Source organism: Narcine bancroftii, chromosome 1, assembly GCF_036971445.1.
Source record: "Narcine bancroftii isolate sNarBan1 chromosome 1, sNarBan1.hap1, whole genome shotgun sequence".
Classification (NCBI taxonomy): Eukaryota; Metazoa; Chordata; class Chondrichthyes; order Torpediniformes; family Narcinidae; genus Narcine; species Narcine bancroftii.
Genome location: NC_091469.1, coordinates 252,287,560 through 252,303,762, shown reverse-complemented (window position 1 = coordinate 252,303,762; position 16,203 = coordinate 252,287,560). Strand labels below are relative to the sequence as shown.

Genomic DNA, 16,203 nt, shown 5'->3' with positions numbered 1-16,203 from the left:
GGCTTAACACAGTAAATAACCAGTATCTGGAATTCAAGGAACAAGTGAAAATAGTGAAATAAATACATTTTAAAAATTAAAATAAATGAGAATAAATAAAAATTTAAATAAAAGTTTAAAATGTTTTCCGAAACAGCACACAACCTCTTGGTAAAGATAGGAGCAAACATTCAGCCAGCAGAGTGGTTGTGCCCCATCTGCAGCAGGTGTTTGAATAAAGTTTCAATTGTGTTTGAATAAAATGGTGCGGCCCACGATGAAGAGCTGACAGGTGCAGTTTGCTGCTGGGGTGACACCCCAAAGTGCCTCCATCCCTGCCTTGTAGGAGTCTTTATCTTTATTAGTCTATTATTAAGTATATTTTTTACCCCCTCCATAAATCTTCGTCCGCGAAGCCAAGCCAAAGTAAGTATTAAGTATATTACAAAACCTTTATCGGTAAACTTGGGGGGAAGTTAATAATTACATGGTATGGTTAGCATAGCAGTTTGCACAGCACTGTTACAGTGTCGGTGACTGAGAATTAAATTTAAATTTTGAAATTTATGGAATTTACCTGATTAAAGTGAACTTTATATATATAAAATTAAAGACTACAATATTAATTTTTTTCAAATTACTTTACATTTTGCGTGGTCTTTTGTCGTTTAAACTGTTTATTCTTAATGCAGGTGTATTGTAAGAGTATGTCTCAGGCAACTGAAAATTCACATATCCGGTATCTTCAGTCCCTAGAATTGCCAGATACCGGAGATTTTTTACTGTAACTAAGATCTAGTGAATTTTGTGGATTACAACAAGATGCTTTCTTTTCTTTGGAATGCATACCTTTATTTCTTACATTCTCTTCTACCATCTAACAAGTAAATAAATTTCATATAAATTATAATTTTGTGTTGTGTCTATATTGATTGTAGTATGGTCCCAGTGATGTCATTAGAAATTTTGATGAAATCATATCATAAAATCTGGTAATATTAAGCATTATGTATGCAACAGTGGTAAAGAAAATATTTGGAACTTTTTTTTTATACAGGATCAGAGAATAACTTTAAAGTAAAGAAATCCAATAATTTGGTGACAGTGTATGATTACAATTCTGTTATGCATTTTGGAAGGTAAGATGCCAATTTATATTGCCACTTTTTTAAAATTATCAATTGTGACATAGCTTTAAATGACGATTGATAAATTCAGTGAATAATTTAAGGTTGTTCATGCACATTGCCATCATGTGTGACTTCAGCATAGAAATGTACTCTTTTCAACTACTAAAATCTTGTCTAAGCAGGATATCCCAAGCCATCCATATACATATTCTGATACAGTAGGTTTCAGATTAACTGAAAACCGATCAAACAAAATTCCAAATATCCAAAAGGTTTTACGGGTGAAATACGACGTCAAACTTTGAAAAAAAATTGAAAAATATTTACCCACTGTACTCAAGTGTGGCTGCAGGGAATCAGTTTTATGAAGGAGACATTTGTCCACAGGTAACACATTGAAGGAAAGGATAGCACTATTTATTTATAAATTGTCATTTTTTTTGACATGAGTTTCTGCAACTTTGTGGTAAATTGCATTGCGGCATTCTCAAAATTTGAATTGAATACTGCGCTCCTTCCACACTCACCCGCCTGGGATGCACTCTCTCCCCACTCGTCCGTCTGAGCCACACTCTCTCCCACTCACCTGGTTGAGCCACACTCTCTCCCCACTCGACCGGAAGAGCCGTGCTTACACTCTCTCCCCACTCACCTGGTTGAGCCACACTCTCTCCCCACTCGCCAAGTTGAGCCATGCTGCCACTCTCTCCCCGCTCGCCATGTTGAGCTGTGCTGCCACTTTCACCCCACTCGCCAGGTTGAGCCATGCTGCCACTCTCTACCCACTCGCCTGGTTGAGCTGTGCTGCCACTTTGACCCCACTCGCCTGATTGAGCCGCGCTGGCACTCTACCCCCACTCACCTGGTTGAGCCACACTCTCTCCCCACTCGCCAGGTTGAACCGTGCTGCCACTCTCTCCCCAATCGTCTGGTTGAGCCACACCCTCTCCCCACTCGAATCCCCGAGCTGTGCTGCCACTCTCTCCCCACTCACCTGGTTGAGCCACACTCTCTTTCGAATCCCATTTCAGCAGGGTCACTAAATTTCTGCTTGAGGATAATCCCTGCAATCTCCTACCACTTGCAGGTGACGTGAGTCCTTGGGCTCCCAGGCAGGAGCAGGTACCTCAGGCTCTCAAGCAGGATTGTTGACAGCGGTGGGAAGTTGTCAGGGATTGCCGATTGCGTGGGGAAGTGTCGGGAATTGGCCCACCCTCTACATAGTCCACCGCCAGCCCATCTTCAACTTTTCTCCTCTTTGGTTCTTCCCTGCCCACCCCATATCCCCACTGGATTTTTATGGTCCCTCCTCTACCCCCTGCCCAACCTCCAAACTTTGGTTCCATTTGGTCTCTTTTTATACCAGCATTCGTAACTTTGCACATGTAGGATTCCAGCACCTGCAGCTTTCTAATTATCTCCACCCTGTATGACTCCACCTGACTCATTTGTTTTTGTCACTCGTTCACTTTGGCATTTGCCGCTGTCCATTGTATTTCACCACTGCCTGTTTGGCCAATCCCATATGATATCCCCACCTCAATCCTCCCATCTTGTTTTCTTTCCACTGCTCCTGTATATTTTCCTTAGTCCTTTTTATTTTCCAATCGGGAAAAAAAAATCACAAATTAAAAGCTAACTAAAATGAAAATTTTTTTTAAAAAATAAAGAAAAAAAAAGAAAATCCCCCCCCACAAAAAAAACTAGCAAAAAGTAGTAATCCCTAAACAAAAATTTGGTGTGGGTCACCCACCAGTGGCTGATGACTAGTAAAGAACTGAGAGCAAATCTCTCCCTCCCCAACCAAACAATGAATAACATCAAAATATCATAATAACAAAAACAAATAGAGTAAGAAAAAGAAAATTCCTCTTTTCATCCAAGAGATTCCAATCTCAAAGATCCCACTTCAGAAGAAGTTGAACTCTTTCCATTCCCATTTTTCCCATTTCTGCCATTTCTTCCATTTCCAGAACAACCAGATTTTTCTTTAGGAGACAATGGTGGACTACGTCTTTGTCCTCCTATATCTGGAAATGAATCAGCAAAAATCATTGCTTCATGATCATTCTCAAAAAAACGAAATTGATAGTCTCCATAAAACACTTTCAACACTGCCGGGTAGCAAAAAGTAGACTTATAACCTTTACGCCACAAAACTTCTTTAACTGGATTAAATTGACGTCGACATTGAATGACCTCTTGACTCAAATCAGGATTTTTAAAAAACTCTGCTATTCTGAATCAATAACGAAGTTTGTCGTTGTCTCGCATTTTGCACTGCTAGTTGAAATATTGCTTCTCTGTCCAAATAATTCAAACATTGAATTATTACCAGTCTCGGTGGTTGACCAGCTGAGGGTGTTCTTTTTAGAGCTCTATAAGCTCTTTCCAGTACCAATCCTCCAGAAAAAAATACTTGCCCTAATACTTCTGGGATCCAGTCTTTAAAGAAACGAAGAGGATCTTGTTCTTCTATACCTTCTGGCAAACCAACGATTTTCACATTATTCCTTCTGGTTTGATTCTCCACGTTCTCCCAATTCTATGACTGATTTTTCAACCTTCAACACTTTTTCTGTGTTAGAAGCCACGTGTTTAGAGTCCGAAAAAGCAGTCTGAATTTTTTAAAATTCTTCATAAGATGCATCCACAAGTGCTTTAACTATATTCAATTCTGAACTTATCATTGGATCCATCTCATTCATTAGAGGCTGAATAACTGCATTTAATTGCATACACTGTAGATCAGAAAAGCTCAGCCCTGCTCTCTCTGACGTAGTGGCAGAACCAGGTAACTGCAGCTCCTGCTGCAACTCAACAGAAGGCATTTTAAAAGTTTTACTACGGGTCTGGACTCCCAGCGACGGCACCCCAACTTCCTCAGGGGGTCACCGCTGGTCTCCCCCACCCCCTCCCCCCCCCCCGCATCTTGTTGTTTTTTTCACAAAATCACGAAGGAAAGTGATATCTTCAGGTTGAAATGCTTCCTGATGCATTTCCAACAATGGAGTCGTCTTCCTGCGTGCTCCCTCCATTGAAATCGAAAGGCTTTCCAAATCGGGATCCACTTCTTGGGAACACGCACCTTCTTCCAGAGAACGGGTAATTCCAGCGCTATCCTTCACTTGGTGAGTAGTAGACATTTTTTTTTCAGCTCCCACAGGCAGTCTTTGAGATTTAGACACTGAAGAGATTAAGCCTGAGGCTGGATCAAGTCGTCTCGGCCCCAAATCTTCAGCACTTCAAAAATGTAACTTATTCTGCACTTGAAGTTTAATCTTTTTACCATTGATGGCCATAATACTTTAAAAAGTTTAAACTTGAAAACAAAGGGTTAAAAAACAGGTACTTAAAAGTCTGGCCAGAGAGGTCGAGATTACGCGTCTAGACTCTACGCCATCTTGCCACGCCCCCACATTTTCCTTAGTCCTGATGAAAAGTTTCAGCTCAAAACACCAACCATTCTTTTTCTTCCACTGATACTACCAAACCTGAGTTCCTCCAGCAGATTGTGTTTGGTAGCATTTAACTTTTTACTTTTTTGATGTACCTATACATAGACTTTAGGGTTCCACTGAACATTCATTACCTGTTTTCCATACTATTTAAGAATAGTCTGCTTTTTTATTTTGTCTGTCATAAGGAATTATAAACTTTCCACCATTCATGTCTTCACCCATTCATCATCATTTCTCAACCCCCCCCCTCCCCCCCCCCTGCTTTCTGGAGCTTGCAAGCTTCACTTTGAAAAGTTTGGTTGCCATGCATCACATCAGAGGTTTGGCATGTGTAAATACCGTGTTGTCATCCCATATAATGCAATGTTATCAGCAAATATTTCATTGTGTTTTTCTATTTTCAAAATATCTTAGGATATTCACAAAAACAAGTTTTCATGGGGCTCTGTTCACTGTAGAAACTCTATTGAAAAAAGTACTCTGTCATTTGTCCTTTCTACATACTTCTATAGTGATCTCTGGAGATTGTTGGCCAGTCAGGAGACTATTAAATTTTAAAGTGCAAATTTAGATGAGGTGCACAACTGTTTCTACAGTTAATAACTTTTGCATGCATGTTTCTGTCGTGGTCTCTTTGGATCTAATGCACAAGTTGGAGCCACATGGCAGGCATTCGAGGCAGGCCTAAAAAACCCCAAGGAAGGACTCTTGACTGAAAGCCATATCCACCAAGAAAGTGCAGGGAACTAGGCTCTTACCTAGAAATCATGACAAAGGTTTTCTAAATTTGCAACAGAAATATGTGACATTGTGATATTGTGTGGATAGATGCATGTGTTTCTTTGCTGTGGAGCTCAAGGTCACAGTCAAACTCAATCCATTTACATTTTGGATTATTCCAGGTGGTGCAGGCTGGTCTTTAGTAAAAACACAGCTGGAGAAACTCAATTGGTCAAACAAAGTATTTTATGTAGCAAAGATAACCAAGGGTTTGAGCCATTCATCAAGGTATGAAAAAATTGTCAAAAGGCACCCAAACAAAATGGTGGGGCAGGGGGAGGAGCACTGTCTCAAAGGCAGGAGGTAATAGGTGGATAAAGAAGGGAGGGAACACCAGCAAGCAGAGGAAAGAGAGATGGCTCAGTGAATTGAGAGAGAAGGGGCTGGAGAGCTAGAGGAAAGAGGGAAAATAGAGAGTGGGCTAGCAGAAACCGGAGAAGTCAATATTAATGCCATCTGGTTGGAGAGTGCCCCGACTGAAAATCAAGAGCTGTTCCTTCAATTTACGAGTGGTCTTGATGGAATAGTACATAAAGCCATGGACAAACATGTCAGCATGGGAGTAGGGTACAGAAATGAAGTGGTTGGCCCCTGGAAGATCCCTACCTTTTTTACCAGATTGCTACTCCGTGCTTTGTCATGAAGGTCATTGATTGATGGAAGTGATTTTCTTTTCAAAAAATATACTTTATTTACAATAAATTATTTATAGACAAGAAAACCATTCAAAACTTTTTACACACATGTCAATTATATCTATACATTTTTATCAATGTACATTGTTAAATTATTCTCTCAATACACTGTTACCAAATCCAAAGACTGGGAACAGTTCAAGATGCAGCAAAGGAGGACAAAGGGATTAATCAAGAGGGCAAAAATAAATTACAAAAGTAAGCTTGCGGCAAACATAAAAACCAACTGCAAAAGCTTTTATAGATATGTCAAGAGGAAAAGATTGGTGAAATCCAGAGTAGGTCCCTTGCAGTCAGAATCAGGGGAATATATAATCTTTCTTCTTTGGCTTGGCTTCGCAGACGAAGATTTATGGAGGGTTATGTCCACGTCTGCTGCAGGCTCGTTGGTGACTGACAAGTCCAATGCGGGACAAGCAGACACGGTTGCAGTGGTTGAAATGGAAAATTGGTTGGTTGGGGTTGGGGGTTGGGTTTTTCCTCCTTTGTCTTTTGTCAGTGAGGTGGGCTCTGCGGTCTTCTTCAAAGGAGGTTGCTGCCCGCCGAACTGTGAGGTGCCAAGATGCATGGTTTGAGGCGATATCAGCCCACTGGCGGTGGTCAATGTGGCAGGCACCAAGAGATTTCTTTAAGCAGTCCTTGTACCTCTTATTTGGTGCACCTCTGTCTCGGTGGCCAATGGAGAGCTCGCCATAGAACACGATCTTGGGAAGGCGATGGTCCTCCATTCTGGAGATGTGACCCACCCAGCGCAGTTGGGTCTTCAGCAGCATGGATTCGATGCTTGCGGACTCTGCCAGGTCGAGTACTTCGATATTGGTGATGAAGTCATTCCAATGAATGTTGAGGATGGAGCGGAGACAGCGCTGATGGAAGCGTTCTAGGAGCCGTAGGTGATGCTGGTAGAGGACCCATGATTCGGAGCCGAACAGGAGCGTGGGTATGACAACGGCTCTGTACACGCTGATCTTTATGTGTTTCTTCAGGTGGTTGTTTTTCCAGACTCTTTTGTGTAGTGTTCCAAAGGTGCTATTTGCCTTGGCGAGTCTGTTGTCTATCTCTTTGTCGATCCTTGCATCAGATGAAATGGTGCAGCCGAGGTAGGTAAACTGGTTGACCGTTTTGAGTTCTGTGTGCCCAATGGAGATGTGGGGGGGCTGGTGGTCATGGTGGGGACCTGGCTGATGGAGGACTTCAGTTTTCTTCAGGCTAACTTCCAAGCCAAACATTTTGGCAGTTTCCGCAAAACAGGGCGTCATGCGCTGGAGAGCTGGCTCTGAATGGGCAACTAAAGCGGCATCGTCTGCAAAGAGTAGTTCATGGACAAGTTGCTCTTGTGTCTTGGTGTGAGCTTGCAGGCGCCTCAGATTGAAGAGACTGCCATCCGTGCGGTACCGGATGTAAACACCGTCTTCATTGTTGAGGTCTTTATTGGCTTGTTTCAGCATCATGCTGAAGAAGATAGTAAAGAGGGTTGGTGCGAGGACGCAGCCTTGCTTCAATCCGTTGTCAATGGAGAAGGGTTCGGAGAGCTCATTGCTGTATCTGACCCGACCTTTTTGGTTTTCGTGCAGTTGGATAACCACGTTGAGGAACTTGGGGGGGCATCCGAGGTGCTCTAGTATTTGCCAAAGCCCTTTCCTGCTCACGGTGTCAAAGGCTTTGATGAAGTCAACAAAGGTGATGTAGAGTCCTCTGTTTTGTTCTCTGCACTTTTCTTGGAGCTGTCTGAGGGCAAAGACCATGTCACTAGTTCCTCTGTTTGCACGAAAGCCACACTGTGATTCTGGGAGGACATTTTCGACGACACTAGGTATTAGTCTATTCAGGAGAATCCTAGCGAAGATTTTTCCTGCAATGGAGAGCAGCGTGATTCCCCTGTAGTTTGAGCAGTCTGATTTCTCGCCTTTGTTTTTGTACAGGGTGATGATGATGGCATCACGAAGGTCCTGAGGCAGCTTTCCTTGGTCCCAGCAGAGCATGAACAATTCATGCAGTTTGGTATGCAGAGTTTTGCCACCAGCCTTCCAGACCTCTGGGGGGGGATTCCATCCATACCTGCTGATTTGCCACTTTTCAGTTGTTCAATTGCCTTATATGTCTCTTCCTGGGTAAGGACCTCATCCAGCTCTAGCCTCAATGGTTGTTGTGGGAGCTGGAACAGGGCAGATTCTTGAACTGAGCGGTTGGCCCTGAAAAGGGATTGGAAGTGTTCTGACCATCGATTGAGGATGGAGATCTTGTCGCTGAGGAGGACTTCGCCGTCTGAGGTGCGCAGAGGGCTTTGGACTTGGGGTGAGGGGCCGTACACAGCCTTTAGTGTCTCATAAAAACCCCTGAAGTCGCCAATGTCGGCGCTAAGCTGGGTTCGTTTGGCGAGGCTAATCCACCACTCATTTTGGATCTCTCGGGGTTTGCGCTGAAGGTGGCTGCATGCGAGACGGAAGGCTCATTTTTTCTCTGGCCAGGAAGGCTTTGCAAGGTGAGCCTGGTGGGCAGATCGCTTCTTTGCCAGCAGCTCCTGGATTTCCTGGTTGTTTTCGTCAAACCAGTCCTTGTTTTTCCTGGAAGAGAAGCCCAGTACCTCTTCAGTGGATTGCAGTATGGCTGTTTTCAGCTGATCCCAGAGGGTTTCAGGAGACGTGACCGTGAGGCAGTTTGCATCCTCGCGCTTTGGCAGACCAATTAAATTCTTACTTTAGTTCTGTTTTCACAAGAGAGGATACAAATAACCTTCCAAGGATGTTGGGAAACGTAGAGACTAATGCAAGGGAGGAACTGAAAGAAATCAGTATTTCTAAGGACATGGTCTTGGGGAAATTGAAGGGATTGAAGGCCGATAAATCCCAAGGGCCTGATAATCTACATCCTAGGGTACTTAAAGAAGTGTACATTCAGATAGCAGATGCTTTAAGAATTATTTTCCAGAACTCGATAGACTCAGGATCAGTACCCATGGAATGGAGGATAGCTAATGTTACCCCACTATTTAAAAAGGGGGGTAGGGAAAAAGCGGGGAATTATAGGCCGATGAGCCTTACATCAGAAGTGGGCAAAATGATGGAATCCATTATGAAGGATGTAATAACGAAGCATATGACTAGCAGAGAAGGGATCGGACAGAGTCAACATGGATTTACAAAAGGTAAATCGTGCTTGACAAATCTATTGGAATTCTTTGAGATGGTGACAGGTAAAATAGATGGGGGAGAGCCAGTGGATGTGGTGTATCTGGATTTCTAAAAGGCCTTCGATAAGGTCCCACATAAACAAATGGCATGCAAAATCAAGGCTCATGGGATTGGGGGCAAGGTATTGATGTGGATTGAGAACTGGCTGGCAGATAGAAGACAGAGAGTTGGGATAAATGGCTCATTTTCTGAGTGGCAGGCAATGATCAGTGGGATGCCACAGGGATCTGTACTGGGACCCCAGCTGTTCACAATTTACATTAATGATCTAGATGAGGGGATTGGATGTAATATCTCCAAATTTGCAGATGACACTAAGCTAGGAGGGGTTGTGTGCACTGAAGAGGGGGTCAGGAAGCTCCAGTGTGATTTGGATAAATTGGGGGTCAGGGCAGATACATAGCAAATGCACTACAATGTGGATAAATGTGAGGTTATCCACTTTGGTAATACAAACCGGAGGGCAGATTACTATTTGAATGGCAATAGATTGGGAGATGGGGAAGTGCAGAGAGACCTAGGGGTTCTTGTGCACCAGTCACTGAGGCAAGCATGCAGGTGCAGCAGGTGGTTAAAAAGGCAAATGGTATGTTGGCCTTCTTATCAAGAGGGTTTGAGTATAGGAATAAGGATACCTTACTGCAGTTGTACAGAGCCTTGGTGAGACCACACCTGGAGTATTGTGTGCAGTTTTGGTCACCTTATCTAAGGAAGGATGTTCTTGCAATGGAGGTAGTGAAAAGGCGATTCATCAGACTGATACCTGGAATGGCAGGAATAACTTATGAGGAAAGATTGCGCAATTTGGGATTGTACTCACTGGAGTTTAGAAGATTGAGAGGGGATCTCATAGAGACATATAAAATTCTGGCAGGACTGGACAGAATGGATGCGGAAGGGATGTTTCCAATGGTGGGGGAGACCAGAACCCGGGGCCATGGTTCGAAGATAATAGGCAAACCATTTAGAACCGAGATGAGGAGGAATTTCTTTACCCAGAGGGTGGTGAATTTGTGGAATTCATTGCCACAAAGAGCAGTAGAGGCAGGTTCATTGAATATATTTAAGAGGGAATTAGATATATTTCTTCAGTATAAGGGAATTAGGAGTTACGAAGAGAAGGCGGGGACGGGGTACTGAACTTTAAAATCAGCCATGATCTCATTGAATAGCGGAGCAGGCTTGAAGCGCTGAATGACCTACTCCTGCTCCTATCTTCTATGTTTCTATGTGGCACCTTGCCGTTTCTACACATTGTCATTCAACACATCTTGTCTAGAAAAATTAATTTATAAACAAAAAAAACATTAAAGTCTTTTTACACTCATAATGTCAGTCATATCTACCATACATACTCATGTAATCATTAAATTTTTGTTTGTTAAAAGGGACAGCAAACCGAAGATGGTCATCAACTATAGCCAGACCATCAAGCAGTACCCAACTAGATGCCTACCCTCTCTCCCAAATAGCTGACATAGTCAACGAGATAACCCACTATAAGGTCTTCTCCACGATTGACCTGAAGTTGGCCTATCACCAGCTCCCCAATCACACCTGGGATAAACCTTATACTGCCTTTGAGGCAGATGGGCACTTCTGCTAGTTCCTTGTGGGGTCACAAATGGGGTCTCCATGTTCCAGTAGGAGATGGACCACATGGTAGGCTGGCGCAGTCTAAGAGCGACCTTCTAGTTCTGCGGCCATGACCAGCAGGACCAAGATACCAACCTGGAACAATTTCTCCAGATGGCCAAGGAGCTGAACCCCACTTAAAACAAGGAAAAGTGCGTGATCAGCACTCCTGCCTCACCATCCAGGGGAACATCGTAGAGCATGGTGTCATTGATCCCTACCCCAAATGCATGCGCTCCCTAATGGAACTGAACCTCCCTCACACACTCAAGGTCCTCTGCCGGTGCCTAGGGCTCTTCTCTTACTACCCCCAGTGGGACCCCAATTCTCGGACAAGGTCCACCCACTGGCCCAAGCCACTACCTTTTCCTCTCTCCCAAAGTGCAAGTGGCATTTGCCCACATCAGACAGGACATCACCGATGCCACGATGCATACCGTGGACGAGGACACCCCATTCCAGGTGGTGTGCAATGCCTCTGATGTTGCCCTCACGGCCATCCTCAACCAAGGGGTAGATGCGTGGCCTTCTTTTCCAGGACCCTCTACAGTTCAAAGGTCGGGCACTCGGCCATTGAAAAGGAGGCCCAGGCGATTGTGGAAGTGGTCTGCCACTGGCACCACTACCGGTCGGGTGTCAATCACCCTCTGGGATATAAGCCTATGCCAGCCTCCGAAGTCCCTCAGAGTTACAGCCAGCCTGGCTCTGTGGAAGTCTTTGTGGATTAAAGCCTGTTGTTCAGTCTTTACCTTGTTTGTGTCTGATTCTGGCTAAAAGTGCACCATAGGCAGGAGGTTTACCCTTCTCGCTGATCAGCACACAGTGGCATTCACGTTCAGCACCACCCACAGGGGCAAGATCGAGAACGACTAGATCTTGCACTGTAAAGTCGAGCTAGCCACATTCAGCTATGACATCCAGTACAGATGGGAAGTTCAACGACTCCCTGACGCCCTGTCCTGGACCTGCGCCAGCATGCAGCCCGACCAACTGCAGGTGTTGCACAACACCCTTTGCCACCCGGGTGTCATGCACCTGTATCATTTCCTTAGGTCCCGGAACTTTCACAGTCCAAGACGTCCAGTCCATGACCGAGTCCTGCAGGGTCTGTGCAGAGTGCAAACTGCGTTTCTTCCACCCACCACAGGCCCACGTCGTCAAGGCCAACTTCAAGGGCCCCCTGCCTTCCACGAACAAGAATGTCTACTTCCTCTCGGTCGTAGACAAATACTCCCATTTTCCCTTCACCATCCCTTGCCCTGACATCTCCACCACCACTGTTATCAGGGCACTGACGCAGATTTTTACCATGTTTGAATATCCAGCCTTCATCCAAGGTGACTGGGACTCCAGCTTCATGAGTGAGGAGCTGCGCCAATATGTGATAGCGCGAGGCATGGCAGCAAGTCACATGACTAGCTACAACTCCAGGGGCAACAGACAGACGGAGCACAAAAATGGGGTGATCTAGAAGGCAGTCCTCCTGGCCCTGAGGTCCAAAGGCTGGTCTGTCGACGACTGGCAAGAGGCCCTCCCCAAGGCACTCCATGCCATTAGATCGCTCTTGTGCACAGCTACCAATCAGACCCCTCACGAGCACCTTTTTTTGTTCCCTAGGAAATCAGCGACTGGGATCTCGCTCCCAACGTGGCTAACTTCTCCGGGACCAGTGGTCCTCCATAAGCATGTGCGGACCCACAAGTCCGACCCCCTGGATGAGCAGGTGCTCCTTCTCCATTTAAACCCAAACTACGTCTACGTCAGGTACCCCAATGGACATGAGGACACTGTCTTGACCAGGGATCTGGCACCAGCAGGGGCCCTGCACCTACCATGAGTACACTACCCAACCTCCCCACCACAGGTACCCTTGGTCCACCCAGGATTCACCGGGAGCTGATTTCCTTTTCCCTGCCTCTCCAGAGGTCCCCGCTCATTGCAGTCTAGACCCACACATACACCCCTCACTGCCAGGCACTACCCTGCTCATACCGCCAGTTTCTCCAGCCACCCTGGACCCAGTCGACCCTCAGGCAACCCTGCCCTTGCCGACCATTGACCAGGAGCCGAGTCTGCAATGGTCGCAGAGGCACAGATGGCCGCCAGAACCGCCTGAACTTGTAAATACTACCTGGCACCGAGACACCCCAACCAGGGTTCATTTTAAGAAGGGGGTGATGTGGTGATACAACCACAGCACTGGGCCGCATTCTCACCAGCCTACTGCCTGGGGTAACCTCTGTACCTTCAAGAAGACCACCTGGAAGGCTGACTCCATCTGGGCGGCTGTCAATCATCGACCTGTATATAGATTTGAGCCAGCCCCATGTGGAGCCATCGAGACTACTACTGGTGTACAACAGTTTAAGTAGATTAAAGCCTGTAGTACAGTCTTTTCTATGTTTCGTGTCTGCTTGCTGCACCACAAGGCATTTTCAAATGTCCATCTAGTAGCCTCTTAAATGCTACTATTGTATCTGTATTCGCCATTGCTTCTTATGGGCACCTATCTCCCTAACCAAACAAAATTCTCTCAACCATTTTAAATGCATGTCCTCTAGTATGTGACATTTAAGTCAAATTTCTAAGACATCCTGTCATGCACAAGGCTATGCTGACCACCTTTTATCTGACAATGTGTGCAAATCCTACCTTCAAGTATCTTCTGCTATTACTTTCCTTACAACTGATGTGAGGCTTACTAGCCAAAAAATTCCTGGATTATGGCTATTTCCCTTCTTGAACAAAGGCATAACATTGACAGCTCTCTAGTTCTTCAGACCAGGATCCAAAGATCTTCATCAAAACATTGTTGGCTGAATGGCCTGTACCGTTCTGTAATATTCTATGCCCTATCGAGATCTTGGTGATCTCTTCATTTGCTCTTTCAATAATCTGGGATATATCCTATCAGGACATGGGGATTTATCCAACACCTCTTGATTTCTGAATACCCAAACGCTTTAGCATTCTCCACCGCACTATGACCTCTGTCACTCTCCTCCATTTCCTCATGTGAACACTAATGCAAAATACTCAGTAACTCACTCACTTCCATTGTTCTAAGCATAGAAGTAGTCTCAGCCTCTCTCTAGTCATCATCTTGTTTTTAATGTCAAAAGTGGCTTGGGATTTTCTTTAAACTGTACCATGCACAGTACCGTGAAATGTGGAAAGAAGATACACACACAAGGAGTCGAAGACTGATTTATTGCACTGGCAGCTCTGCTTATATTATCTTCCTGCTGCTGACAATAGGAGTGACGTCACGGCACCACTGATCTCTGATTAGGTAGTGTTCCCGCCATTGCTCATTGTTTCCCATCATGCAGGTGGTCACCTGGGCTGAAGGTGGTTGGCCTCTGTGTGGGTGCCACATTTGTCAGCCATTATGTTTACTGGGTTGCATTCCAGTTATTGGGCTGGTACACGACCCCCCCCCCCCACAAAAAAAAAGAACCGGCAATCGGAACACTGTTTGCTGCTTTCAGTGGCCTACACTGAGTTGAGGGGCTGCAAGAAAACCATTTGGCCAATGTCCAGGTGTGCTGGTTTGAGGCAGTCGATAGTGAAAGTCTTCCTTACTGCCAATATCCAGCACACGTCGATCAGGTGTGTCTGATTTCTTTATACGGCCCTTCATACAGTCATTGCAGAGGTGTTCGGTGTGCCCCCCTCTGAACATACTCACAGGTCTCCGTTTTTGGGGATGTAGGCTTTGACCTGGTTGTGCGGCGAAGGCTGCAGAGGTGCTTGAGTGCCCAGTTTTTCCCTCAGCTTGGTCAATGAGCCGTGGGTCAATCAGCTGCTGAGGCATTGAAGTTCTCTTTCAGCATAGTGTGGATCCCCAGGAGGACCCAGGGTAAGTTGTTTGCCCAGTTTGGCACCTTGAACCAAGCCATCAAGGCTTCCTTTAGGTGCCTATGGAACTGCTCACCCAACCCATTGGCTTGAGGGTGATAAGCCATGAAGTGCTGGAGCTGGGTTCCCTGAAGTGAATTGTGTACCTCCATCGGAGGACATATCCTCCGAGACTCTGAACTTCTACACCCAGGTGTTAATTAGTGCCCTGCCGGATGTCTCAGTGTCGGCCAGCGGGACCACCTCTGGTCAATCGTGGTGAGGAGATACTTCACCCCACAGGAGATCGGCAGTGGCCCTACAGTGTCAATATGGACGTGCTGAACCAACGTCACGCTGGCTCAAAAGTCGGGGGGTGGGGTGATGCCTTGATGTGCGTTTGCACTTTGGACATCTGGAAGAGCATGTAGGTCTTGGCCCACTGACTGACCTGTTTCCGGAGGCTGCGCCAGATGAACCTACTGGCCACCATTTTAACAGAAGTCCTGATGACTGGGTGCGCCAGGTTGTGCACCACGTTGAAGACACTGCCAGCACACGGGGGCAGGGTTTGCCACAGAGAAGCATCTGGTTGACAGGACCAATGGCGACATCCTCCAGCCTGAAGCCGGAAACTGCTGTTCTGTATCTCGGGATTTCAGGGTCCTCCTGCTGTGCCTGGCTAGGGTGGAATAGTCTATTCCCTGGAACAGGGCCTGGGCAGACTCAATCACGGGGCGGGACAGTGTATCAGCCACCACATTAGTCGTACCTGCAATGTATTTGATGTCCATGGTGAACTCAGACACATATGAGAGGTGTCGTTGCTGCCTGGCTGACCACGGGTCAGACACTTTGTGGAAGGCAAAGGTTAACGGTTTATGGTCTGTGAAGACCCTGAATTGCCTACCTTCCAAAAAAATACCTGAAATGCCTGACTGCCAGGTACAACGCCAATAGCTCTCGATCAAAGACGCTGTATTTCAGTTCGGGTGGCCGGAGGAGCCTGCCAAAGAAGGTCATGGGCTGCCATTGCCCTTTGATTAATTTCTCCAGTAGACTCCCTACTACTGTGAGAGCAGTTGGTGCCTCTGCTCTGGGGTGTATCAGAAGGGTGGCATTGGCCAGTGTGTCTTTGGCCTTCTGGAATGCCTCCGAGGCCTCATTATCCCAGGTAATGTCTTTACCCTTACCCGCCATGAGCGCGAAAAGGAGGCGCATTATGTGAGCCGCTGCTGGTATGAATTGGTGATAAAAGTTAATCATACCAACAAACTCTTGCAACCCCTTCATCGTGTGGGGCTTGGCAAAATGCCAAATGGTCTCTACCTTTTTGGACAAAGGTTTTGCTCTGTGACTGTTGATTTGATGCCCCAGGAAGTTGATTGTTTCCAACCTGAACTGGCAATTACAAGGGTTTATAGTTAGTCCAAATTCCTGCATCTGGTAACACAATTTCCTTAGGTGGGCTGTGTGCTCCATGTTGCTGCAG

At 45.7% G+C, this 16,203-nt stretch overlaps 1 protein-coding gene across 1 annotated transcript in view; it reads left to right on the top strand.

The window, feature by feature from the left end:
* LOC138755409 (astacin-like metalloendopeptidase) overlaps nucleotides 1-16,203 on the top strand; it is a 91,024-nt gene that overhangs the window by 35,905 nt on the left and 38,916 nt on the right. Inside the window, exon 7 of the mRNA XM_069921384.1 lies at nucleotides 1,037-1,118. Within this exon, the coding sequence (XP_069777485.1) occupies nucleotides 1,037-1,118 (82 nt within the window). The remainder of the gene's footprint in view (nucleotides 1-1,036; nucleotides 1,119-16,203) is intronic.